The sequence below is a fragment of the Callospermophilus lateralis genome, unplaced genomic scaffold, assembly GCF_048772815.1.
Source record: "Callospermophilus lateralis isolate mCalLat2 unplaced genomic scaffold, mCalLat2.hap1 Scaffold_44, whole genome shotgun sequence".
Lineage (NCBI taxonomy): Eukaryota > Metazoa > Chordata > Mammalia > Rodentia > Sciuridae > Callospermophilus > Callospermophilus lateralis.
The window spans coordinates 4,140,810-4,167,324 of record NW_027514389.1 but is presented as its reverse complement, the minus strand read 5'-3'; the positions used below and the strand labels follow the sequence as shown (position 1 = coordinate 4,167,324).

General features: G+C 35.2%; 1 protein-coding gene across 1 annotated transcript in view; it reads right to left on the bottom strand.

The window, feature by feature from the left end:
• Positions 1–19,090, bottom strand: part of LOC143387701 (A-kinase anchor protein 9-like) — a 60,836-nt gene extending 41,746 nt beyond the window's left edge. Inside the window, exon 1 of the mRNA XM_077108310.1 lies at positions 18,922–19,090. Coding sequence (XP_076964425.1) covers positions 18,922–18,969 — 48 coding nt within the window. The 5' untranslated portion in view covers positions 18,970–19,090. The remainder of the gene's footprint in view (positions 1–18,921) is intronic.
• Positions 19,091–26,515: the final 7,425 nt, after the last annotated feature.

The following is a 26,515-nucleotide window of genomic DNA, read 5'->3' as shown; positions in this document are numbered from 1 at the left end:
ATTAAAGACTTTGTGATATAATAGCAGGTATAAAGTAGTATTGTAGCATATCTATTTCTTTTGATGAAAGGAAAATTACACTTCATTTTTTAAAAGATAAGGCAAGTCTCAGGCTCATAGCTTTCAATGATTATATCCAGTATGAATTTAAACATCATTATATTCATAGGCATAGGTAAATTCTGGAAAACTACAACCTTAACAACTTTTGTTTACATTTGGAGTTCAGATTACAGGTATTTTTCCTATTGCTCACTTACATTTTATTTATTTATTCTTTCGAATTTTTTTTGATGGACACAATCCCTTTATTTTATTTATTTTTATGTAGTACTGAGGATCAAACCCACAGCTTTGTATGTGCTAGGCAAAGGATATATTGCTAAGCTATTACTGTATTTTTTTAAATACAGTAAGTATTCTGATTTTTATATAAAGCAACTACTGACAAAGACTTAAATTTAATTTGAGCTCCTGAACACTCTTAAGAGGAGAAAACAGAAGACCTCATGTAAGTTCCTTTCTGCTTTAGAAAGAGGAAATATATGCCTAGAATTACCATAACTCTTAACCAGACCAATTACAAAGACAGCAAATAAATTTCTTATTATCTAAAGTATTAAAGCAATCTTGCTAATGTTACTATCAAAATATGTGGCAAATACATTATTTATAAATAACATTTTATACTTAAATTATCTGCTGTAGATGAAGAAAAGCATATAAACAAGTTCTATTCCCTTAATAAAGATATATAATTCATAAGTCAGAAATAGCTCATGATTATACTTACAGAGAATAAAAATATATGACATTTAACATTTTTCCCAGTTATTTAGTAACTACCCAGTGTGTTGAGGAACAGGTGCAAGACCAGTTGCCTCTATTTTCACATTATTAAGCTGCTGAAATGTACTTGAACTACTTGGAGCATAGCAGATCATTCTTAAAAATAAACTAACTAGAATATTGGCAAATACTTTATCTATAAATAGAATCAGAAATCCAGGAGCATTATTTAAAAACATCCCTTTGAGAGAATGCAATGCCAAAAAATAAATACTAATAATAACATTTATAATATTTATACTCAATTTCAGAAACTTCTTGAAATATCATGTTTCTGCATCAGAATATATTTAGTCAGCAAAATTTATCAAGGCAAAGATGAAGATTTTGCTTAAAATTCCAAGTGTTAGATTATATCAATAATTTATATCTAATATTTATTCAAATATCAAATATATAACAAAGGAAAAAATTATTAACTTTGCATTATAGAAAGAATGACTTAGATCTGGGGATGTGGCTCAGTGGTAGAGTGCTTGCCTAGCAAGCACAGAGGGCCCAGGTTCAACCATCAGTACAAAATGAAAGATAGATAAATAAAGAATGGAAAGTTTGATTTAAACAACAACAACAAAATAACAAAAAAAAACCCTCCAAAATACTAATATCTGTTACTAAATGCAAAAAATAAGCACACAGATATGGAATAAAAAGTAGAAATAGTTCCATTATAGTATTTAGAATGAATCACTTCTACAACATAATTAAAGATACTGTTCTAGGCCTATACTACTCATTATATGAGTCATATTATTTTTTCAGAAAAACTAACCAGAAGGTAAACCCCATGAGGGCAAGGATTTTTTTTCCTCCCTACTTCTATATATTAAAAGCCTAGAGCAATATTAAATAAATATATGTTGAACTTTTTATCTATTTTTTTAAAAAGATGTTAGAGTCTGTAAACGAGTCTGGATGGGTGCCTGGCATTTTGCCAGAGGGAGTGGTTTGTGAAATAATGCCAGTGAGCCATTAAATGTGGAGATTCCTGATTGGTTGACTGCTGTATCTAGTTTATGTTAATTAGATAAGCTGTGTGGAATGTATAAATACTGCTCCTGTCCTACAATAAACGGCTCCCATTCCTGCTGTATCAACGTACACAAGTTGTTCGTCATCCCCCGGCTAGTTTGCTGCAGCCAGACTGTGGCAAAAAGAGAGAGAGAGAGAGAGAGAGAGAGAGAGAGAGAGAGAGAGAGAGATAGATATGGAGAGAGAGAATTTTAATATTTATTTTTTAGTTATCAGCAGACACAACATCTTTGTTTGTATGTGGTGTTGAGGATTGAACCCGGGCCGCATACATGCCAGGCGAGCACGCTACCACTTGAGCCACATCCCCAGCCCCTATGTTGAATTTTTTAAAAGGATAATTTATCTTTTATTGAAAAGTCACCACACTAAGCAAGATCATATAAAAGGCATACCTAATTCTACTTTATTAAAATGTTCGATGGTTTCAAAATTAAAATGAACAATTTTCAAATTACTTGAATCACTCTTTAAGAGGTGAAAGATAAAAGAATGAGACTAAGTGAATTTCTTTGTTCCTTAAAAAGAGGAAATATATGATTGGAATTACTGTAACTATTAAATAGACCAACTACAAAAATGGCTAATAAATGAATAAGAACATAAAAAAAAATCCTTCTCACTATAACCTCCCTCCTCCACCAAGAAAACCAAAACAGAACAAAAAGTTTCTCATAAAAAATAATATCCATAATAGCTTTCTGGTAAGACTACTGTTTTATAAAAATGTGAGAGGAATAAGATTGTATCATGTATTCAATTATTTATAACTATTTAGTTTTATTTTAAATTTGAAAAATGGCAAGCTAGCAGATAAGCAAAAAAATCTGAATCAATTAGATAACCATCTGATACTGAAATGATGCACTTTAAATTACTGAGAAAACATTTATTCTAAAACATGCTGAAAATTCAGACTACAGCCATCTGTGTTTGTCATTTGGAAGCCAATTATAAAAGTGTTAACATATGTAGTCACAGAAATAGTTGCAAGATTTACTGGAAAGATATTATGTTCACATATTTGTCTTTCAAAAGTAGACCAGATCACAAGTAAATGTCTTATCTTGACCAGAACATGAATAAACAACTGAATATAAATATATTGAGTTCCTTAAACTCAATATTTATAATTTTATAAATGATCATTCTCAATAAAACAATACATTTTCAAAATGTTATATATAAAAACATGCCAAGTTTTTATAATGTTCCTTCAAAAATAAGTGACTAATTGAAGTCTGTTTAGGTTTTTGTGTGTACATTGACTATTTACTACATGCCAGGCACTGTGCTAGACATAAATGAAACACATGGCCCCAAAGGTAGAACTTCAGAGTATAATGCCAAACTCTATTATTAAATGGAGTGAGAAATAAGGGTTAGAGCACAATTTCTTAAGCCTGGAAATCTTTCATATATACATATATGGACAGCGAGAAGAGAGAGAAGAGGTGTATTGTGTTATAGGAAACTGTACTGTCCTGATTTTCTTTAAAAAGGACTTCCGAAAGAGATGTGTTGTAGTTTTATGCCTGGAAAGCATAAAAAATTGGATTTATGTCAGGTTGTAAGTATATAGTTCAGTTATTTAACAAATACTTATTAACTGCCTATCATGAGCTATGACAGGGCATGTAGTGATAAATAACACATATGAACTCTCATGAATTGTACTCCAGTAAGAAAAATAATATTAAACAAATAAAGAAATATGTACATCCAAGTTATAAAAAGTGCTTTGAAGAGAAAGTATATGCATTAAAGACAGCATACAATGGAAATTCAATTTGTGGGACTGTAGGGAGAGGTCAGAAAATATCTTACTGAGACAAAAATGTAGAAGCTGATATATAAAAATCAATTTGTTAGGGGCTGGGGTTGTGGTTCAGCGGTAGAGCACTCACCTAGCACATGCGAGGCCCTCAGCACCACATAAAAGTAAATAAACAAAATAAATGTATTATGTAGAAATAAAAAATATTTTAAAAAATCAATGTTACCTGATCAATATTATAATCAGTGGCAAAACAAAACAGAACTAGAGTATCTGACTCCAAATCCAACCTTTCATTATACTAATTTGCTTTCTATGTATTCTTAGGTCCTTTTTCATTGTATTTCACAATCCTAGAACATTAATTTTAAAGCATGAACAAATGAAATTGCCAAACTGACAAGTGTTTTTTGATGACAGGAAAAACAAATGTGAGAATGCACATACCACAAAGAGAATGTTACAAAAATATGTAATCTGGTAATCTCTATAGTATTTAAAAATAACTATAAAAAGTGATTTTTATGTTTTTCCTGTAGAAAATAGAAGAAATCCCAAATAATTATAATTATGGTGACTATTTGTTCTTTGCAGGGATGTCATTAAGCCTTTTTAATATTTCTTTATGGATGATAAACAAGAAGCTATATAAACTATCACAGAAAAACTTTGGTGGCCTAACCATGGAAACAAAAAGATTATAACGACTAACCTAAAAACCAGCTGAAGAAGGGGAAATGAGAGCAAAGTTAAAAGCAACATTTTAGGATGCTCTGAATCATATTTTCCAAAATAACAAAAAGGTACAAACCAGGCCTAGTAGAATGCCTGTAGTCCCAGCTATTTGAGAGGATGAGGCAGAAGGACCTCCTGAATGTAGGAGTTTGGGGTCAGCCTCAGAATCAGCAAGACACACCCCCCGTTCAAAAAAAAAAAAAAAAAACCTGTAAGAAAAAAATAGTGCTAAATAAAACTAAGGAAATCAAGAATGGAAAAGACCATAAGACTTTAAATCATTGAGCAACCAAACCTATTTATAGCCTATAATCTCATTCAATTTGATCACCTTCATGTTTAAAAAGAAAACAGATTCTGTAGCTTACGGAATCATCTTAATTTTGTGTACTTCATGGCCTGGGTATACAGACAACCCAAATATTTCTTGAATTTCAAAACAATATGGACTACATATAATATAGTGCTGAGCTGTCATATAGTACTAGCTATGTGACAGTGGACAAGCCACTTAACATCAGGAGAATTCAGTTTCTTCAACTGTATAATGAAGAGATACATTAGAAGGATCATTTAAAATTTCCTCCAGGTCTTGGGGTTTTTTGAGAAAATTTTTCAATTATTTCCTTTCCTTTCTCCTTTCTTTACCTGCAATTCTAAGGAAACCAGCATTTTACTTATGAAAATTTGTAAACTGTTGCTTGAAAATACAAGCCAACAAAAAGTATATAGCTATTACTAAATAATCCCAACTGAAAAATGGTATAGGATACAGAAAAAGTGGAATAATTCAGTGTTCAGAACAAATCACATCTAAGTACATAAAATTACCAAAACATTATTTTATTCTCATGTTATTAAGTATCATTCAGAACAAATTACTAGAAAGTTCCATAAAGGAGGGGATTTTTAATAAAAATCAATCATTATACACTCCAAGTCTAGAACAATGACTGCATATTAGCTCTGAATAATTGCTGAATTTTTAAAAAACTGATTTTTTGTGAAAGAGGCACCTCTAGGCATTAATAATAGGCATTATTTCTCAGAACTTCAGAACTCCTACATAGTTTCTTTAACCAAAAACAAACAAACAAACAACAACAACAAAAAAAACCCTAAAATGATACATTCAGGTCCATGGCTACACATGGCTATAATTACTTAATGCAATGTAATGTTATGCAGCTGTCAAAAAATATTTTCAAAAAATTCTAATGTGGGAAAATGTTCTCAGTATAAAGCTGGGTAAAATAAGAGCACAAAACTGCATAAAATGAATCAAGTGGAGTTTTTAAATATATTTGTGCATATAAACAAACTATTAAAAATTAAAACAAATTATTAAAAATAATTACTTGTAGATTATGAGACTACAGGTAATTTTTTCTTCTTTGAAAGATCTTTACTGCCTTCTACCCCTACATATCTTTAAAGAATATTCACTGATAATATTATCATGGCTCCATGTGTTACTATAACTATTTTTTATGGTGCCTATGTTTTCCATTTACATCTTCTTATTTTATACATATAGATGCATGTAAGTATATGTGCATACACAGAGAGATCTCTGTATCTAATATGCACATATAAACATATACAACAAAAAATTTAGGTCATTAAACAATCTTTTTAGTTTCTTCCATGAATCAATACAATGATATTAGCACTAGAATACCAAGACAGAGTGAGGAACAAAGTGATAAATGCTAAAGCAGTGGCTACAGTTTCATATTGGAGTCTCATTTCATTTTACTATCACATTGGTTCCTATGTTTATGATGAAAACCAAGAGTGTTTTCTTTTTAGCCTGAAGTCAACTGAATCCAGTACTCCTGGCTCTAGGGCAATCCAAATCAATGTGAGAGTTTCATTTCAGATGCTTGATAGAAAATGTCTAGCAAGAATATCATTTACAATTGCTGCTTGGGATAGTATGCTCAGTCTTTGTATGCTTATGTCTCAGGCTGTCTTCTCCCGCCACTGTCATTCCACCACCATTCCACCACCATTCCACCTTCAATAATAACTATTTTCTTAAAGAATAATAAAACTATATACCTACTAGAAATCACATCCAAAAGAGTATTATTCAGATACCACCTACCTCTGCTTCATTTCACTGTCATGCAGGCTATTTTATTATTTATTAATTTTTAAGTCTAGGTTATAAATGACTCCTTCTGGTAAGCATATAGTTTTGGCAGGCAATATCAACTCAAAAATACAAGAACTGGGCTGGGGTTGGCTCACTGGTAGAGCACTTGCCTTGCACATGTGAGGCACTGGGTTTAATCCTCAGCACCACAGGAAATAAATAAAGATATTATGTTCATCTACAACTAAAAAAAATAGAAAAGAAAATAAAAGAACTGCTACCTCTGTTCAGGTCAGTGATCCATATTAATGGTCAATGGGTATCAAGTGTTCATCAATAGTTCCCAGGGATGTCTGTTTGATGATTTATATAATGAAACCATGTAGATAATATTAACAAATACAAGTTTTGCTTTTTTCATTTTTTTTATATTTTAGTGGTAGATAAACTCAATTCCCATTTTATTATTTTTATATGGTGCTGAGGACTAAACCCAGTGCCTCATATCTGCTAGCCAAGTGCTGTACTACTGAGCTACAACCCCAGCCTCACCAGGTTGCTTTTGATTTCACTCCCTCTTTCTACCTCATTTTCAAAGACACTCTCTAGTACTCAAGGACTAAGGGAACACAGGATTCATGATTTCTATCCAACTCTAAACCCTTGGCACTTGCAGACAAAACCTAACACAATAGAAATATTTGTAACAGTAACAAAACTGGAAATGACCTAAATGCTCACTGATGAGAATGGACTCTGAGATAAATTTCTATAATGGAATACTATTGCAGGAGTGAAAATGCTCTAATGATATTGAACAAAAGGAAAATCACTGAAGACGTCACATAATGACACCGCTTAGTTCAAAAACAGAAAACTAAGTATAGTTTATGTACACATATGTGGTATAAAAAGCAAGGTGATGATAAATTCAGAACTATAGTTAGCTCAGGTGCTAGGGGTGGAATTAGATAAAGATTTTATTGCATTGGTAGATGAATGTTTTTAATCTAAGTGACAGATGTAGAGGTCTTTTTTTCACTTGTTTTAATATTATATATTTACCATGCATTCTTCTGTAGGTGAAACACTGAAGTACTTTTAAAGTATGTAGAACTTCATTCTGAGGGAACTGGCCAGTACTTACAACTTCTACCATCCATGACATCTGTTTTCACCCTCTTTTGATAAGAGGAGTGAATCAATTAGATTCTTCTCTTGAAAGTAGGGAACAAGGAAGTAGCAGAGCTGTCCAGAAAGGTTATAGAGAAGAGATATCTTGTATGAAGGATTCTAAAATTAGTGCATAATTTGATCCTCATGTAATTACAGCCACATCACTAAAATGACCTCTAAATAACAGTACACATGATCATCCTACAAGATAAATTGCAGCCCAAGACACTTTTCTCTATATCCAATACAGCCAGTTTTCCTTCTGGCATTAAATAATCCTTACAGAAGCATACCAAGTAAAGTACCTGGCTTATAAGAAGTCATAATATATAATCACTCAAGTATTGCAAAATCTTGCAAAGTGGCTCTATCAATGGTTTTAAACTTTTCTGCTCTTTGAAAATCTTTTTAAAATAGTGAGACTTTCTGATTTTGGCATGGTGTGTGTTCTAAACAGTAAAAAGAATTTTTTAAAAGCTTACCAGAAGCTTCGAGTGTACAACAAAATTTGGGAACCACCGGATAGTGGTTTATTTTATGAGATTTGCTTCCACTGTTTATATATATATTTTTTTTGCCTTTTAAAAAAAATTTAAAATGTATTTAATGGGAAACCATTCCACTATATAGCATAGGTTTGGAAATTCATCCTATAATTTTTGTTCATACACAAACTGATGTGTAAATAAAGGAAGTTAATATACAAAAATATGGAAATGAGATAAGAAATGGTGGCAAGAATGGCATCAATTTCCCATGGCTTTTCAGATTCTCTGAGGCCCTACTACACTTCTCCATCCTTCCTCTGAAATCTCTGCATTTTTACAACAACCCTCTCTTACCTCATCTTAACTAATCTTAGTTTTTGTTTTGAAACAAGGAAGTCCTACCAGAATTAGACTGTTTATATTCAGCGATCTTAATCAAATCAATACTTCATTAAAAAAAAATGATAGTTTTATTGCTTCATTTGTACAACAGTAACACATACCTAGCACCTGGTGGCAGCATACCTACCTAAAAATAATAAATTATTTGGAAAGAACCCTTTCAGAGGTTAAGATACAACACACTTTAAAAAAAAAGTTTTCTGCTATATTTAGGTTAAAATTCATACTACTTTTAAGTGATACATACAGTCCCTCATTATCTGATCCAAGCATATTTCTCTACTCTAGTTTTCTGCTATATAGCATTAATCTTCTAAATCCCAACATGACAATGATTTTAAGAATGGCTAATAATTCTTTAAGACTTTTTACAGCCTGACAAAATTCTAAAGTATTTTATACTAAAAGGCTAAATCTTCACATCAACCCCAGTATCAACATTTACAGATGAGTTACAGAGAGGTTAAGTATAACTTCATAAAGACATATAGCCATAACTGACAAATTCACACTTGATCCCAGACAATCTGGGTTAGCCACCATAGGTTATACTTTTCTCAACAAAATTTTTGAAAAATTCCACTCAGATGTCTCATAAGAAACTTCTAATACAAAATATTCCAAACTGATTTCCCAATCTTGCCTGAAGTCAACAACTGAAACTGTTCTTCTTTTTCTCTTAGTGATAACACCAACCTCTATCCATGTTCTCTCCTTTACCAACCAATCACATTCTGATTTTATCCTCTCTATATTTATTGATTATCCCTACACTTTCACTCCTATTTCACTGTCTCAATTGTAGTTCAACAGCCTCTAAATAGTTTTACCCTCAAGTCTATCCTCCATACAGCTGCAAAATGGATCAATCTGAAACTCAATCTTTTTAAGTATCAGTTAAAAATAATTTTTTAATTGCAAGAATTTAAATGAATGAATGTATATGTAACCATATTAGTCCTTGTCTTAAAACCCATCAACATATCCCACAACCTTCAGGATAAAAATCTCCTTAACATGAAATTCAAGACCCTCAGGATAGAGCCCAGACCTACCTTCTTTAGCTTCATCTCTTGCCCTATCTTGCTTATACCTTTATACTCCAATAATACCAATGCTCTTGTACACCTTCCCCCAAAGAAGTCAAACTGTTCCACACCTCGGTGCTTTACTCTTCCTGTCTCATTTTCCTGAAGTTTCTACCCATACCTCTCTCTTTTTCACCAAGTTTTTCTCAAAACTTCAAGGCTTCATTCAGAGTTTATCCATGCAAGAAACCTTCTCTATCTGCCAAATGGAATCAGATATTCCTCCCTTGTGTTTTTCATAGAGCCAGAATTATATTACATTCCTAAATTTATAAATATCTGTTTATATTTCTGCCTACTACTAACTAAATGAATCTTGTATTTAGCAGATTTCATGTCTTTCACATTCTACAGTCTAGCACAGGAAATAACAAGCAATAAGTGCACAAATGTATTTATCAAATGAGTAAATAAATGATTATCTGCACTTCACTTACTGTACTGTGGTTGATTTTCTACTCTATTAGAATGTGAAAATATTAGGGGCAGGCCTGTGGGTATTTTTAATCTCTGAATCTACACCAACTTGCATGGAGGTCAAATAAATATTAAATAGATTATTAAGACTGAAAATACCTGAGTAACAAAATGAAAGGGACATTTTAAGATCAAGACAGTGACAATGTACAGAATCAACTTGAGAAAATTAACAGAGTCAAAAAAAAAGCACATAAAAGGTGAGTTAGGCCTGATTTTTTTAGGGTGTGAGATAGGAATAGAATGAGGCAGATTTTGAATTAAAAAAAATCAGGTTTGGGATTTGGCTATGAGTATAAAAAAATAATCCCATAATGTTCAAAGGATTTTTCAACCAAGATGCGTCTTGAAATAAATACTACTGTGCATAGAAAATATGATTGTGTGTGAGACAGAGAAAACTTAGAACATTAAAACAATTTAAGTTCATATCCTAGGAAAAAAATAAGTATAGATTCTTCTTTCAAAAAATTAAAATCTTGAGGCCTATATAAAATATTATTTCATCTTTTTAATTTACAAAAAATAAATATCATATACAAAAATAAATCTCAAATTAAACTCTTTCTGTCAAACTTTATTTTAAAAATTGGTATTGGTTGTTTGAAGCAGAAAAATGAAAGTCATTAGAAATACTCAGACATGTAGTTCACTAAAAAGGAATTTATGCAAGTCAAAAGTAAACATTAGTTTGACAAATATAAAAGATTTCACACCAAAAATATTTATCTATTAGTAGAATATAGAATTTCTGTGACTTTTAGCTAAAACCCATTATTTAATTTAAAAAACGTCCTCCTAGTGCACATTTGTTAATGCAGTTTTTATACCTTTTCTAATACCTTGATCTTTAGAGCATCTACTAATTTATTCAACTTTCAAGGAATCAACATATACACATGCACTCAATAAAATATTAATGATGCGGGAAGTTAACTGAGATCATTTACCACACCTATGGCAACAACAACCCCCCACATCTCCCTCACACACTTTTCACACATTAAATTTGATTCTTGAACTAGTATTTCATTTATAATTGGTTCCTTTTTCTATCTTCCCTGGGGAAAACAACTAGTAAAGAAACACCAACTTGAATAAAAGTGAGACTTCTGAGGAATAAATAAAACCTAATTACTGAACCCCCACAATGAACAATCCTTAGAAAACAACAAGGAATTTTATAGTATATGCAATATCAAGAAATAGAAGGCCTAGCATGCATGAGCCTCTGGGCTCAATCCCAGGGTTGCTGAGGGGCTAGGGAGTGGCTAGAGAAAGAAACTGTAGATCTTGTTAGTTTTTCAGAAATCTGTAAGTCAGAAAATCTAATCAATCAATACAATTTATAAAGTCAAATTTTTAAATAGGACTTTGTATAATATATAGAGTAGTTCTGAATCATCAAAATAACTTGAGGCTCTAAAAAATGATCTCTAAAAGGGGAAACACATCAACACACACACACAAATCTTAGAATTACACAAAAAAATTTAGATTACATAAAAATCAGAGCAAACAGTAACCCAGAAGAGGACAGCAACTGCAAACAAGAATTACATTGTTCATGTAAGATAAAGGAATTTTACATAGAACAAAAGAATATAGATTTAAATAAATAACCTAGGCAAAACTACTCCTGGAACAATGCTAAATTTATGAAAAGTCTTAACATTTAGCACTTTTGAACAGTGTAAAATCCATGAACAAATTAACCAAGCTTTAGGAGGTGTACCAAAATGGGCATTAAATATCCTAAGTTCTATTTTGGTGAAAACTACCACAAAAAGTAAAAGGAGAGTCGATATGACAATAAAAATCCTTTGTACTAGGTAGTCTAGTACATGTCTATCATGTTCACACAGAAAAATGACAGGGCTTTTTGTTATGGAAGACTAAGTCATTTTTCCCCCCAAACTGATATGTATTGGTAATGATCAAGCCAAAAGGCCAACAGGTGCCCATTTGACCAGCTGGTCAAGGAATGGAATGACTCACTGCACCACAAAAAAACTCAAACTTCACCATCACGCTGTAATCAACTCACCAACAGCTTATTCAAAGGAAGTACCAGTTTAAATTTTGGTGAGCCAAACAAGCTTTTAAAAAAAAAAAGAGATGGAAGATAATCCCACTGGAAATGTGTATTTCTGTCTGTTCCTCTCTTGTACATGATCATACATGCTCTCTCCCTTGATATGTAAATAATATGTAAAACAAATTCCTAATAACCAAATTACAAGATAGGTAAAGGACTTGAATGGTCTGAAGATCTACAAATGGCCAAAAAGCATACAAAAATGACACTCAGTGTCATTAGTCATCAAGAAAACAAGAATTAAAACCACAGTGAGAAATCCCTTTATGCCCACTAGAATGGCTATGATTTTAAAAAAAGAAACCAAATTTGTTGAGATACAGAGAAACTAGAATTATCATGCATTATCAGTGGGTATGTAAAATGAAATGGTACAGTAAAATGGTAAAGCCACTATGGTAAGCAATTTGGAGATTCTTCAAAATGTTAAATGGAATTACTATAAGACCCAGAATTCTTAATCCTAAATATACGCCCAAGAAAAATGAAAACAGGTATTCAAATGCTTGTATACAAATGTTCAAAGCAGCACTATTCACAATAGACAATACAGAGAAACAATCTAAATGCCGATCAATGGATTAAAGTGTGAACACATTGCTGTATATACACACACTGGAATATTATTCAGTCATAAAAGGGAATGAGGCATGGACACATGCTACACCATGGCTGAACCTCAAAACATTATACTAAGTGAAAACAGCCAAACATGTAAACACCATTGCACGTGGCCCTTCTTATTTATTATTTTGAGACAGGGTCTCACTACGTGGCCTAGGGTCTCACTAAATCGATGAGACTGGCCTAGAACTTGTGATCTTCCTTCCTCAGTCTCCTGAATCACTGGATTACAGGCATGCATCACCATGCCTGGCTCCCAATTAAACGGATGCTAACCAATTAAATAGAATGCCTAATTTTAATTTTATAAAAATCTTACTAAGAAATAAAAATAATGTCCCTTATCACTAATGTTTCACAATTTACCAGAACTTTTTTCTATTTGTCATATTAGAAGAAATTAATTCACATTTCAATCATCAGCAGCCTAAATTAAATGTTTAATAGTCATAGTTTTGCTCTTTCTACAAACCTTTTTATTTAACAAAAATAAGAAATGTTTTTGTTTGAAAAATTTTTGTCCCACTCTTGTCATAGTCCAATCCTTTGGATGAATTCTATCTTTTTTGTTTCCTCGTTGCTGTGGGTTATCATTCAGTAAGGATGTCTGTGGTGTTCTGTCAATAAAACTGAAAAGTGAAAAGAGAAAGTAAAATAAAAGACACATCCAAGGGACTAGATGAGAACAGGAGTGGGATAAAAATTGTTCTCAAACAAAATTATCTCTTCATTGGATTTTACTGATGCTCTGTTTTCCTGCCTTAGAGAAATTTCTTTAACATACATTTCAAGAAGCCTGTCATGTCTATTCTTTCCTCTCAACACCATGATTTCTTTTATTTCAGCAAAGCCCAAAAGTCATGAATTAGTTTTAAATCACAGGAATGCACCAGTCTCTGATGGAGGCATCAAATTGCTATATCCAGAAAAAGCTTAAAAAATTGTACGTTGTAAAACTGTTATCAAATGTAACTTTGAAAATTAAGTAAGACCTGTCACAAGTATAAAAAACTAGAAAGTTTAAAAGAAATCAGAGAGGGAGAATAGCTTTCTTCACTGTGGAGCAGAATATCTGAAAATGCAAGGAACAATTTTATACCATAACTAGCTTGCCTATCAGAGCAGCACAGTAATTGAAAAATCCTATCAATAACCTAATAAGAGAGCTTACACAGAACATTGTACACAACACTGGCATTACTCTACAAACTAAAAATGCTTGTTAAACAACAACAACAACAACAAAAACCTCATATAATTCCAAGTTACTGAATGTAGTAAAAATTTTAATTATTCAATAAATAATGACAATTATATAAAATGCTATAGAAGTATAATACTTTGGTTTTGCTGAATTCTAATACATTTGAAGAACTTTTTAAAAATATAGCAAAAGTGATTTATAGGACTAATTTCATTCTAAATACACAACTGTCCTTTAATTTTGTCCACTAATAATTAACTACTTTATTTATATAATCATAAATAATTTTACTTGGAAAAAATGAAGTCATTTAAAATGGAGTTGAAATAGTTTGGTTGATTCACTATAAGGATAGCCTATGTGGGACCATCTCTGTCAGGAACTTGTAAATGAGGTCAAGCCCAGCTCTGAAAATATTTAATAATGTAGTTAACATCTCCAAGTATTGGGCTTCTTGCAACATCAATACTGAGGAGATAGTTGAGGACCCAACAGCAAACCAAAGAACTACCTAGCATCAGAAAAACTGAATTGCTGCAAAATCCTTTCTACTAAGTTCCATTAGCCCTTCATTCTTACAAATCATTCCATTAACCTCAGTTTCTGGGTTCTTTTGTTACAACAAATCTAAAGCAGCAAGTTAGGGAAAAAGGCAAATGAGAAAATACAAAGCTGGACAAGCAAGTTCATAGGAAAAACCAAAAAAACTGACAGCAAGGAAAATGGATAAGAATGACAAAAACAAAAAGGCGATCCATAAATGTCCAATAATATAGAATTCTGACTACATAATACAAGTGGTACTGGAGTAAGAATTAGAGTTCCAGGACTACACTAATGTAGGAGACCAAGTTATTTTGCATTTCATATTCTTGTTCTGGATGAGAGTCATACAACATTAACCTGTTTATCATACTGCATGTAATATCTTTTTCTTAAAAATGATACCTGGGGCTGGGATGTAGCTCAGTGGCAAAGCGTCTGCCTTGCATTTGCAAAGCCCTGGGTTCGACCCCCAGTTCCAAAAAAGACAAAAAAAAAAAAAGAACCCCACCAAATAAAAAAAGAAAAAAGAAAAAAAAATGATACCTGAACATTGTGCCTGATCATAAAAGAATAATGTTGTAGAGAATTTGTAAAATAAAGTATAAAAAAATTAAAATACCTATAACCCACTACCCAGAGATAACCACAACTGACATCTTGGTGCATGTTTTTTCAGATGTCTTCATATATAAATACTTACACGTACCTTTTTTTTTTTAACCTGACATTTTCTGTGGGCATTTTCCCAACTTGAAAAGTGTTTGTAGAACTATTTTAATGGCTACATAAAATAATTCATTCTCCTATTACTGCAGATTTGGGTTAATATAAAATACTTTACAAAGTACACTTCTATACTGTAGGGGTTGGGGTTGTGGCTCAATGGTGGAGCACTTGTCTAGCAACATGTGCGGCTCTGGTTTCAATCCTCAGCACCACATAAAAGTAAATAAATAAAATAAAGGTACTGTGTCCATTTACAACTAAAAAAAATTTTAAAATTATACTATACTGTATACTTGAGAATTTTAAAATGATCATTTATTAAAAGGTCTTGAAAAAGGAAATTTAGAGAAATCGAGAGAGAAAGAAACAGAAGACCAATTACCAAGAAAAAGATTAAAAAGTTGTATGTTGTAAAACTGTTATCAAATGTTAACACTTAAGTCTTATGAATAAATGAGATACTTGGAGAACCAAGTCTCTGAATAAATTTTGGGAAATGATCATTTTAGGTGGTTTCTGATACCAGCAATAAGAGACTTCTAATTAAGAAAATTCTGGATTACTCTTATTAAATTCCAACCTAGCTGGTAACACTATACTCATTAAGAACTTATTCTGTCATTCTGCTCATTCATTCAAGAAGCAAATGTCAGGGACAGCCCTGTGCATGAGCTAAGCCCCTCCAAAAGCCTTGAGTAAAGGGGATATTGGACTGGCAACATACACCACACCATGTGTTATACCAAGCAAGTGGCCTTTACCCCCACTCATCAAGGAAGAGCCTCAGCTCTGGGCTTGAGCAGTACCCAACAGGATTGGGCAACCCCTGCTGAAACACTATCCCCTGCCTTATTGGGGTGGAACATTCTATCAAATGTCTTTTCCCTAATAAACAGATGGGTTCCAAGTGCACTCGCTGTCTTGCCCTCTTGCCTTCCAGCATGGAAGAGGACACTTGAGGTGGCAGAGCAGGCCCACCCTCCACCTGAGAAACTGGTGTCCATGGGTTGCATGATTCTTAGCTGTTTCCTTACTTTAACGTTGCAGCCAGCTCTTTTGACCAGCTCATCTTGCCAGCATGCACAGCTGGAGAGAAGCAAACACTTATTGAATACCTGCTATTTGAAAAGCACTATGCTAGGTTGCATTTAATTGATATTGAGAGTTTTCCTTATAAAATATTCTAGAAAATGAGTCAGTAGCATTTTAAATATTTTAACAAAATGTTGTGGGGGGGTAAGATCCAAAATCCAACCTCTCACTGTACTTATTACCCAGGAGCATCTGTCTCTCCTACTTTGGAAAGCAGAGACTGTTGCCATTTCTCTATTTCCACCTCTTGATCTAAGTTTGCTGATTATGTGTCTGTTCAAAGTTAACTATGTTTAGTAGAACTGCTTTATAAATTTTGTTTGGTGTTGGGGACTAAACCTAGGAACTTGTGCTCTACCATTGAGCTATATCCTAGCCCAAGAATAACTATATTTATAATAGTTTTTCAATCCCATTCTAAAAGCACATGTTTATACAAATGAAATAATGTACATACTTTGTTTAGTTTTGTTCTTGCAGTAGTTGAGATAAAGGGCAGTAGTGCTCTACCTTTGAGCTATAATGTAAGCTCCCCCTTTTTTTTTTTCCCCTCAGACAGGATCTTGCCTCAGCCTCCTGAGTAGCTGGGATTACAGGTGTATACCACTGCAACATCTAAACTATTTCTGATAATGTTGTTTTCACTCTATTTACCATGTCCCTCTCAGCCTTAATTCTTTTAATGATTGTATAATATTCCATTGCACTTACATGGCTGAGGAATCATGACCTCAGTAAAGTATTTTATACCAGATAGCTAATGTTACAGCAAACATATGTTGCCTTAAAGGCCTCAAGGATCTCTTACTGGAAACTGGGTTCATTTATAGGGGAAAATAAACTACAATAAAAATTAACTTAAAAAGATTTTTACCCCATAGGTAGACTTTTGAAAGATAAAGAAATATATACATAAAGAAATCAAAATTCTACTTTGCCAAATCTACTTAGAGCAAGAAATTTAATTATTATGAAATGTGACTGTTCAAAATTAACAATGTTTAGTAGAACTGCTTTACATACATTTAAGAAAGATACATTTGGCAGAAGGCAGTAAACATTCTTAGGTAACAAATAAGATATCTAACCAGAACTTCCATGCTTTTGAAAAGGTACACAAAATTACTTTCAATTCCTTAGATGCAGAGTGTTTGCTTAGTCCCTTGCTTAGTCCCTTGGGTTGCACAACTGTAAGCAATTTTGGGCTTCTGAAAATGCCAATGTTCCTTCATTTATATATCCTAGAGTAAAAAACAAAATCTACCTGTTTACATGCAAGCATTTAAGTCTTAACATTAAAAGGGGGAGATTATAAAAACATCAATTATATTTTAGAAATGCAAAGCTGGTTAACCTACACATTCCTTTAACACAATTCTCTTGAACATCTACTACTGCATCTCTGCAGTAAGGCCTTTCTTTCATTGATTACTGAAATTATTGACCTGGTTTCCTTTGTTTATGTGGAAGAATGAAGAAAGAAAGGAAGAGAGGAAAAATAGTTAATTGTGTTTCAAGTATGATTGTTATCCATTAGCTCTAAAAAGAGTATCACCTATAAAAAGTAACTCATTGTAGGGAGGAAGGGGGCCTTTCAGGCAAGCCTAAAGAGCTGCTCAAATATGTAATTTAAAAAAAATGCTATTCAATTTATAGTTTGTCTACGTTAAATTTTTCATGATGCCCCAAGAAGGATATCTATGCATAATACAATTTTCAAATGTTTGCGTTACAATTTCCATACATATACACACGCACACACACATAAAATCAGAACTTCACTACACACACACACACACACACACAGAACAAATTATTTAAAGCAGGAATTCTAAAGCTTTGTTCTGTGGAATCTTTCCGTCTTCAGAACGTCCAATCCACAGGATACAAAACCAAATGCCATGACAAAGACCTCCAAACAGGAACGTACAAAGACACGCTTTTAAAAACGTCCCTAAAGCCAAGTTCACAGCTGGCACTTGTGGCACACTCAGGCCATTGCTGAGGCAGCTGTCACAGGCCAATCTCACACACGTCCTTGAGTGCCAGCGTGCCACCTAAAGAAGACAAGCTGATGATCAGCGCACAAATTCCCCACTGAATAAAAGGAAAGCTCTAAATCCCTGCCCTGGAAAACACAATGCCTGCACCACCCATAAAACTCCCTTTAAAAGTGAAGGGCTGAAAGTTTAAAGGCTATTAATTACCACCTAATTATCAATACGGTTTAAAGAAAAGAGAGAGAGAGAGGTGTTTTATTGGGGCAGTCGTGAGAAAAGAGCCACACCATTCAGTCACCATCGAAGTCTCCTCAGCTAGGTAGCAGCACCGGGCTTTACATGTCCTAGGAAAAGGGACAGGAGGGAAGGGAGGAAACCCAGACCCTGCAGTACCTCCCTCCGAGGGCAGCCCACATGGCTGCCACAAACTCGTTCCCCAGGCCTCCTCCCACCCTTTCCCGGCCACCGCCTCCCACCTCTGGCCCGGCGGTCCCCGGCTCTCCTACCTTCGCTTTACCAGCTTCTATCTTTCTCCTTCTTTCTTCGTCCTCCATGGCTTCTGCGGGGTAGGCAGGGAAAGAACACGGAGGCGGTCGGGGGTAGAAAGGAAAAATCGGTTCAGACCGAGGTGGGACGGCTAGCTCCACGACCCAGGCCGCAGGGCCCAGCCGGGAGCTGCCTCCCCACCCGAACAAAACCAGTCAGACGCTGCAATCACTGGCGAATTGTCCTCGTCCACACGAGTACAGCGGTCGCCACCGCCATCTTCGTCTCCATGTAAACACAGAGTGAGGCGGGAGTCAAGACACGTCACAGAGCGCAGGCGCCTCGAACTCCGCGTTGCCTGGCAGGTGCGCCCGCAGCCCCGCCCCGCCGGCACCGCTGTGGGGGTGGGGATGGCCCTAGCCTGGCGCCAAGTGTAGCCCGCCCGGCGCCGCCCCTCGGAGCCGGGTCCCACCGCGCCGCCCCCAGCCGCCTGCGGAGGAGGGGGCCGAGACCCCCGCGCAAGCACTCCCGGGTGCGCCCTCGGAGCTCGGGAAGCCGGGAAGCCGGCCGCGCGCCGCCCCGGCCACGGGAGGGCGCGGGAGGGCCCGGCGCGAGCCGGCCGGGGAGTGGGCGGGGCGCGAGCTCCGGGCTCGCGGGAGGAGCGGGGCGCGGCGCGGAGCTGCAGAGTCGGCCGCATGCCCGCTCCCAAGCTGGTCGCGCCGCCGGGCCGCCGGGGGCCCTCCTTCCCGTGCTGGGAGCTCAGGCCGACAGCAGCCGCGGACCCCACCTGACGCGACTCGGGCCGGCAGGATTTGTGGCCTAGCGCCTTCCCGACGGCAGCGGGGTCTCGGGGCCTGCCGCCCCCCGCCTGCGCCGCCCCCTCGGATCCCGCGGGAGCCGGCCGGGCGGGGCTGAGGCAGCTGCGTGGGCCAGGATTCCAGCCGGAGGGGCCTCCGAGGGACGCCCACCCCGCGCCCGGGGTCCCCACTCACTTGGTCCTGCACTCCATGGTTACATGTCGCTGCGGGGCTGTCCATCCCGACCCGCGGCCGGCCTGGAAGCCAGCTGCCCTCCACTCGAGGGTGGCGCCGCTCCCGCCTCCGCCCGCCGCCCCACCGCCAAGGAGGCTACTCACAGCGGCGGTCGCGGCGGGCCCATGTCGGGGCGCCACCGGAGCTACCCCTCCTCCCACCCCACCCCTATAGCCTTTCTGTGACAGCAGCAGCGGCGTGGCCGCTGCCCCCGTCTCCGCAGGCCGCAGCCCCCACCGCCACTAAAGCAGGGGCCTCTTAGTTCCTGCGACCGAGGCCGCCCACAGCAACTCCTGCACCTTCTACAAACCAGGAAGTCGCCGGGAGTGGGGGAAGGGGCGCACGGGGATGCGCCAGGCAGCTTCACCTGGGCCGCAGGGCCCAGGGCGGGAACCTGCAGAGGACGCCTGAGCCGGGATCCGGGCGCCCCAGCCTCCCAGCAAACATAGGACACGTGGCTACACTGATTGTCATCCAAATGTGTGTTACTTCAGTCTATTTTCACGCAGGAGGTAATCCAATGTGGTATGAATATAGTGTATCATGAGATATAAAAGTCAAACAAGGTCTTGGAAATTAGGGAACTTAGAATCAAAAAAGCTAAGGTTAAATTCAAAGATCTGAAACTTTCTTGCCAAGGTTATTATTACTTGGTCAACAAAACAAGACATCACACAGCTATGGCCTCGTAATCAAAAATGAAGCTAAAACATAACTGAATTTTTTTTTGAAGTTTCATTTTGGCATAATGTGTTGTCATAACTTGACTTGGGGTAAGACATTTAACTTCAGTTTCTCAGTTCCTACATTTATAAAGTGGGAATTATAGTAATACCACATGAACAGAGTAATGTTCAAGTTTTAAAGTTCTATAAATTTGTGTGATCTTTTAAAATATTATTCTGTGAATTTCAGTTGTATAATTAAGCCAACTACACCACATAAATTTGTTTTTCCCAAATTAAGTTTTTTCTACCTAAGACATTAGCATACTCCAAGACTTGAAATAAATTCTGTAAACTTAAAACCACTTCTGCTCCATGTGTTATGAATTTTTTGAACTTCTCCTTTCACTATAATTAATTCTTCTCCAAAGCAAAAAAAGAAAAAAAAAAAACCCTACCTGGGATGCCTACATCATGAGAAAGTACAATTGTTTTCTCCAACCATTTTTGGTATTTTAAGTGACAGTTATGGCCCTGCATAATATGCAGTGTTGTTTATTCTATTTACCTTGTATGTATATGTTTTGAATATTTTTAAACCACCAAAGTGAATGTTTTTAAACCACCTTTTAGGTATCTGTAATGAAGAGTTCTATTTATTCTGAGATTACCAAGGTAAAAGAGAATCAGATGGACATGATTTACATACATAATTTACTAAAAACTACTGGAGAAGAATTTAATACTCACTTATCTTGGTAATATGATTATTGAAACTGGTGGTATAATCTTAGTGACACTTCATGTAGAACTTCCCCTATGACTGATAGAGAAGTGTACAAAGGGCAGACTTTCAAATTGATATTAGACCTTCCAAAAATCATATTTCAGCAGAATTTCCTTATTGACATTTGATGTTAACATTTTCAAAGACCACAGTCTGCACAATATTAATGTTTTTTTTGTTGTTGTTTTTGTTTTTTTTTTTAGGGGTTACCGTCTTCCTGAGGATTCACTTGGAGGGCTTCTGCTGTCACCACCACCTCCCTAATAAGAGTTTGCATCATAACTTTGTTTCAACCACTCTGGTACTGTGATTAGGGTTCAATTTTTGGAAATTCATTGGTACCTGACCTTTAACTGGGTGAGGCTAAAATTAAGATCACAGTTTACAACTACTCCAAAAGGGTTCATTGCAGAATATACTTCAAAACTGATTTCAACAATCTATTGGAAAGGAATGGTGTGCTTTTGAGAATTTGTGTTACCTTAGATGATCACAAAGTACTGGGCATAGCACTGTTGCTCCAGAATCTAAGATTGGTAAGCACTTCTCTATATTAGTACTAAGTATAGAACAACAAAAGGTTTTAGTGGCATGTTTTTAGCAAAAAGAGAAACCCAAAAACTGTTCTAAAGCTAAAAGAAAACTTCAATATTTGAATGCTACATCTATGTCTTAGAATGAAAATATGACAAACCTGGCAGAGACATTTAAAAAATGTTAAATGCAGAAAAAAATAATTTAAAGATGCACAAAAAAAACCAAAATGCTTGACTACTGGTACTTGGAAATGTCTAATTTCCTGTTTCCTGGCTGGTAAAAGCACCTGACCTCTTTGTAGCTCAACCAACTTTTTCTTACAGCCTAAACAAATTTTGTGACAGTGTTGAAAATAAAATTCTAGGTAAAATGTAGTCTGCAATTATTTTTTCCTACCAGCTGAATCCTAACCACCCTTGTTTTGCCTGTCCCTGTGCTAGCCCTTTGTTGTAAAATGTGTGTGTAATTTACTATGTAGAACCTCCCCTACATCTATGCCTTTTCCCATTATTTGAATCTGACAGTGGTGTCTTTGGCAGAGTATTATTTGCATAATGGTACTAAAATATTTGTTGAATTTTCTGGTGTATTTACAGACTTAGAAGGTTTATGTCTATTTAATCACATCTATTAACTTTCTGCTAAGTAAACCTTGTATATCTATGAAATGAGCCCTGTGAAAATAAGGGATGATATTCACTTAACTAAAAAAAGGGAGTTCATAACCCACTTGAATCTACTGTATGAAATATGATATGTCAAGAGCTTTGTAATGTTTTGAACAACCAATAAAAAAAAAAACATAGAGAGAGAAACACAGACAGGTGGTATGATTAAGTGATTTATAGTAGTAATCAATTGAAGTCCTTCCAAAAGATGTATTTATAAGAAGAGCTTTCAAAATGTCACCTATATTGCTAAACTATAAATTCTTTTTTTTTCTAACAAAATGGGAAAGACAAAAAAAACTAAATATAAATGAAAATTTTATAGTACCAATTATTTCTGTAGAATTAGTTGCACCAACACATTTGATAAAGATTTTACTCACTAAGTTTAATGTTGGGCTAAGATGGTTGAAGTTGAGAAGGCAGTACTGACCTATTGCAAATATTTTGCTTTGAGATTAAGATTTTATCTAGCTATTGTTCTGTATATATTTTTTTTTAAGTTGAAGTGGAAAAGTGAGTATGTAACTAGGAAATATTAATGTTTTTAAATGTTTTTAGAGTTATTTTAAATGTTTTGTGTAGGTTTATAAAGTATATTCTGGGATTGGAATTGTAGCTCAATGGTAGAATGCTTGCTTAGCATATGAAAGGTCCTAAGTGCCATCCTTGGCCCCTCAAGAAAAATTAAAAAATATAAAGAATATATATTCTGCAGCCCTTGGGTACAGTATTCTAACAATATGTATCAAGGATAGTGAGTGTGTTTTGACATTTTCTATTACTGAATTTCCATGTGCTTGACTGGTTCAATTAATGGGAATGGTGAGTTAAGATATCCTAATACATTGGTGTATTCATCTATTTCACCTTATAGACCTGGCAAATATTTCTATTTTTTTGTTTCATATAGTTTGCAGTTATACATGCCAGTTTATAATTATTATATCTACCAGGTAAATGAAACCTTTCATCATTATGTGGTAAATTTCTTGAGCCTTAAATGCTAAGCAGTTTTCTTCTGAGTAGTATTTGTCTGGTATAAGTATATCTCTTTTCTTTCTTTTACATTTGAACTTTTTAATCATTGTGTTTTAAATTTGCCTAATAAATTTTACTTTCTAACTAGTCTAATTAGATCCAGCTTTTAAATCATTTGCACCTATTATAATTTCTGATAAATAACAACACAAGAATCTTTAAAAGCCCATCCAAAACTACAGTATGTAATTAAGTATTTATAACGTCTTTAATTTTGAGACAGGACCTTGAACTTGCAATCTTCCTGCCTCAGCCTCCCAAATAACTGGGATCACAGACATGTGCCACTAGGCCCAGTGAATGTTGTTTTATACAGTCAATGTTTGTTCAGATTAATCCAGAATTTTACCACTCATTTTGTTCTTTTTTCCTATTTTCCCTTAGATCTCCCATCTAGAATCACTTTACATTTACCTAAATTATATGATGTAAGTGCTGGTATATCTCCTCATTTTTTGTTTGGGAACGTATTTTATCCTTATTCTTTAAAAAAAAAAAAAAGTCACACTATCTTCTAGCTTCTTTAGTTACAATTTGAATTTTGAAAAATAATCTTGAAATGTAATCCATCTTTTCTCTCTAGCTACATTTAGAATTTTCTCCTTGTCGTTAGTTTACAATAGTTTTACTCAATAAGAGTAAATCTAGGTACAGATTTTTTTGAATCCATCTTTCTTGCTATCCTTGGATTTTTTGACTCTAGAGTTGGTGACTTCATCAGTTCTCAAACATTCTGAACCCCACTTTTTCTCTTCTTTCTTTCTAGGCTGCTGATAGCACATATATTCTCATTCTACACTCCATATCTCTTTCATAGTATCTTTCTCTTTATCTCTCTGGGCTGCATTCTGGATAATTTCACAAATGTCTTCCTATTCATTGATTCTTCAGTTTTGTCTCATCTTCTGCTAACATCATCTTTTTAGTTTCTAATGTATATTACTTTTATTTCTAAAGTTATGTTAGTTTATTTTTTAAATTTTCTTTCTCTGAACACATATCTTAAAGCCTCTTCTAAATTTCTTAAATTACATTTCATATATACACTTAAATTCTGTTTCCGAATACTCTAATATCTGAATCATGGATCTGATTCTTCGATTTTTGTTCATGCTGGTTCTTACTTATGGTCCATTATTTTCTTATGTATGTGGTGATTTTTTAAGTTATCTGATCCTTAGAGCTTTATGCATGGAAATTTAGTGAGTTTTGAAATGATAAGTTCTCGGAGAAAACTGCTGATAGATGCCTGGAGGCACCAGCAGTTCAGGACCATTTCATACTAAATTCTCAGCTTGAAAATTTTTAGACCACCCATATGAGATCTGGATTGTAGCTATGCATCCTCCAGGAAGCTTTTTTCTCCTTTACTCTGTTTTGGTGTTTGAAATAATTGATTTTACTTAAATCCCTCTGGGGTGTCTGCTTTATGAGGAGTATCCTATTGGATTCCCATATTAGGAAAAGCCTCAAGCCTCATGTGGCCATGACAACAGATGCTAAAATTCATCCAGTTCTGACTTTCACTCCCCCACCCCCAACTCTTTCCTTACCTGACTGCCTGCTCTTGAATACATCTAAAATATTTTTTAGGGCTGGTAGTCTAGCTCACTGGAAGAGCATGTGCTTAACATGTATAAAGCCCTGTGTTCAATTCCAGAAAGAAAGCAAGGAAGAAAGAAAGCAAGAAAGCAAGAAAGAAAGAAAGCAAGAAAGCAAGAAAGCAAGAAAGAAAGAAAGAGAGAAAGAAAGAAAGGTAAATAAAAAACTTTTAAATAATTTTTTTAAAAAAATTAAATTCTTGATTTTTAGTTGATATTAATGGAAGTCTTGACTAAATTATTGTAATTGCATAGTTTTGTCTATAGTGTCATATAAAATAAATTAATACCAACTTTTTAGTGACCTAATATTTCCACCTTCCTTAAGCCATACCCAAATGGTCCTTTACTTTTACATCCTTATATATTAATGGTGTGGAAAAATCCAGTTCAGGGACTTCAGTGAGCCAACTGCCCTGTTTCCTGATGTGCTGTGATAACCACATGGGTAAGCCCTGGCCCCCCAACCTCCTGTTACTTATCCATATATAAATGTGCCTTAAATTAAAATGATGAGTTACTGATACCCAGAAGTACCAGGAGAGGACATTCTTTCCCATTGGAGTGTGAAAAGAAAAACACAGTTGTAAACTCTAGAATTACGATTTTAAAAATAATTTCATTAATAATGCTTTAGATTCAATATAACTTAACTGGACTCAAGTGGGCTGTGAACCTCACCAATTTATATTAAACTTTTGAGTTTCAAATAATTAATTTAAAAATAAGATTTTAGGTATATCCCTCCCATTAACTGTAGTCAGTATGTACGCAAGTCAGGCATTTGTAGAATCTAACTCTGCACAGCTTCTTATTATTGTTCTTTGGTTTAACTTATTAATACTATCATCATCTTTATTAATTAATAAAGAAAAATCTTTATATAGGGTTTTAACAAGCCAAATTTCTTGAAGAAAATTATCTTTAAAACATTTTATCAACACCTGACTTTTTTAATATCAACTGAGACAATGTTGTTAAGGAAAACACTCTTCTATTGTTTTGTTTCTTACCCTCAGCAGCAATACTGTGAATTTAAATCTGAAGTTAAAATCTCCTTCAGCAGCACATAAGAGAGAAGGTAAAAGAAAGGATTTAGGGCTGGGGATGTGGCTCAAGTGGTAGCGCGCTCGCCCGGCATGCATGCGGCCCGGGTTCAATCCTCAACACCACATACAAACAAAGATATTGTGTCCACCGAAAACTAAAAAAATAAATATTGAAAATTCTCTCTCTCTCTCTCTCTCTCTCTCTCTCTCTCTCTCTCTCTCTCTCTTTCTCTGA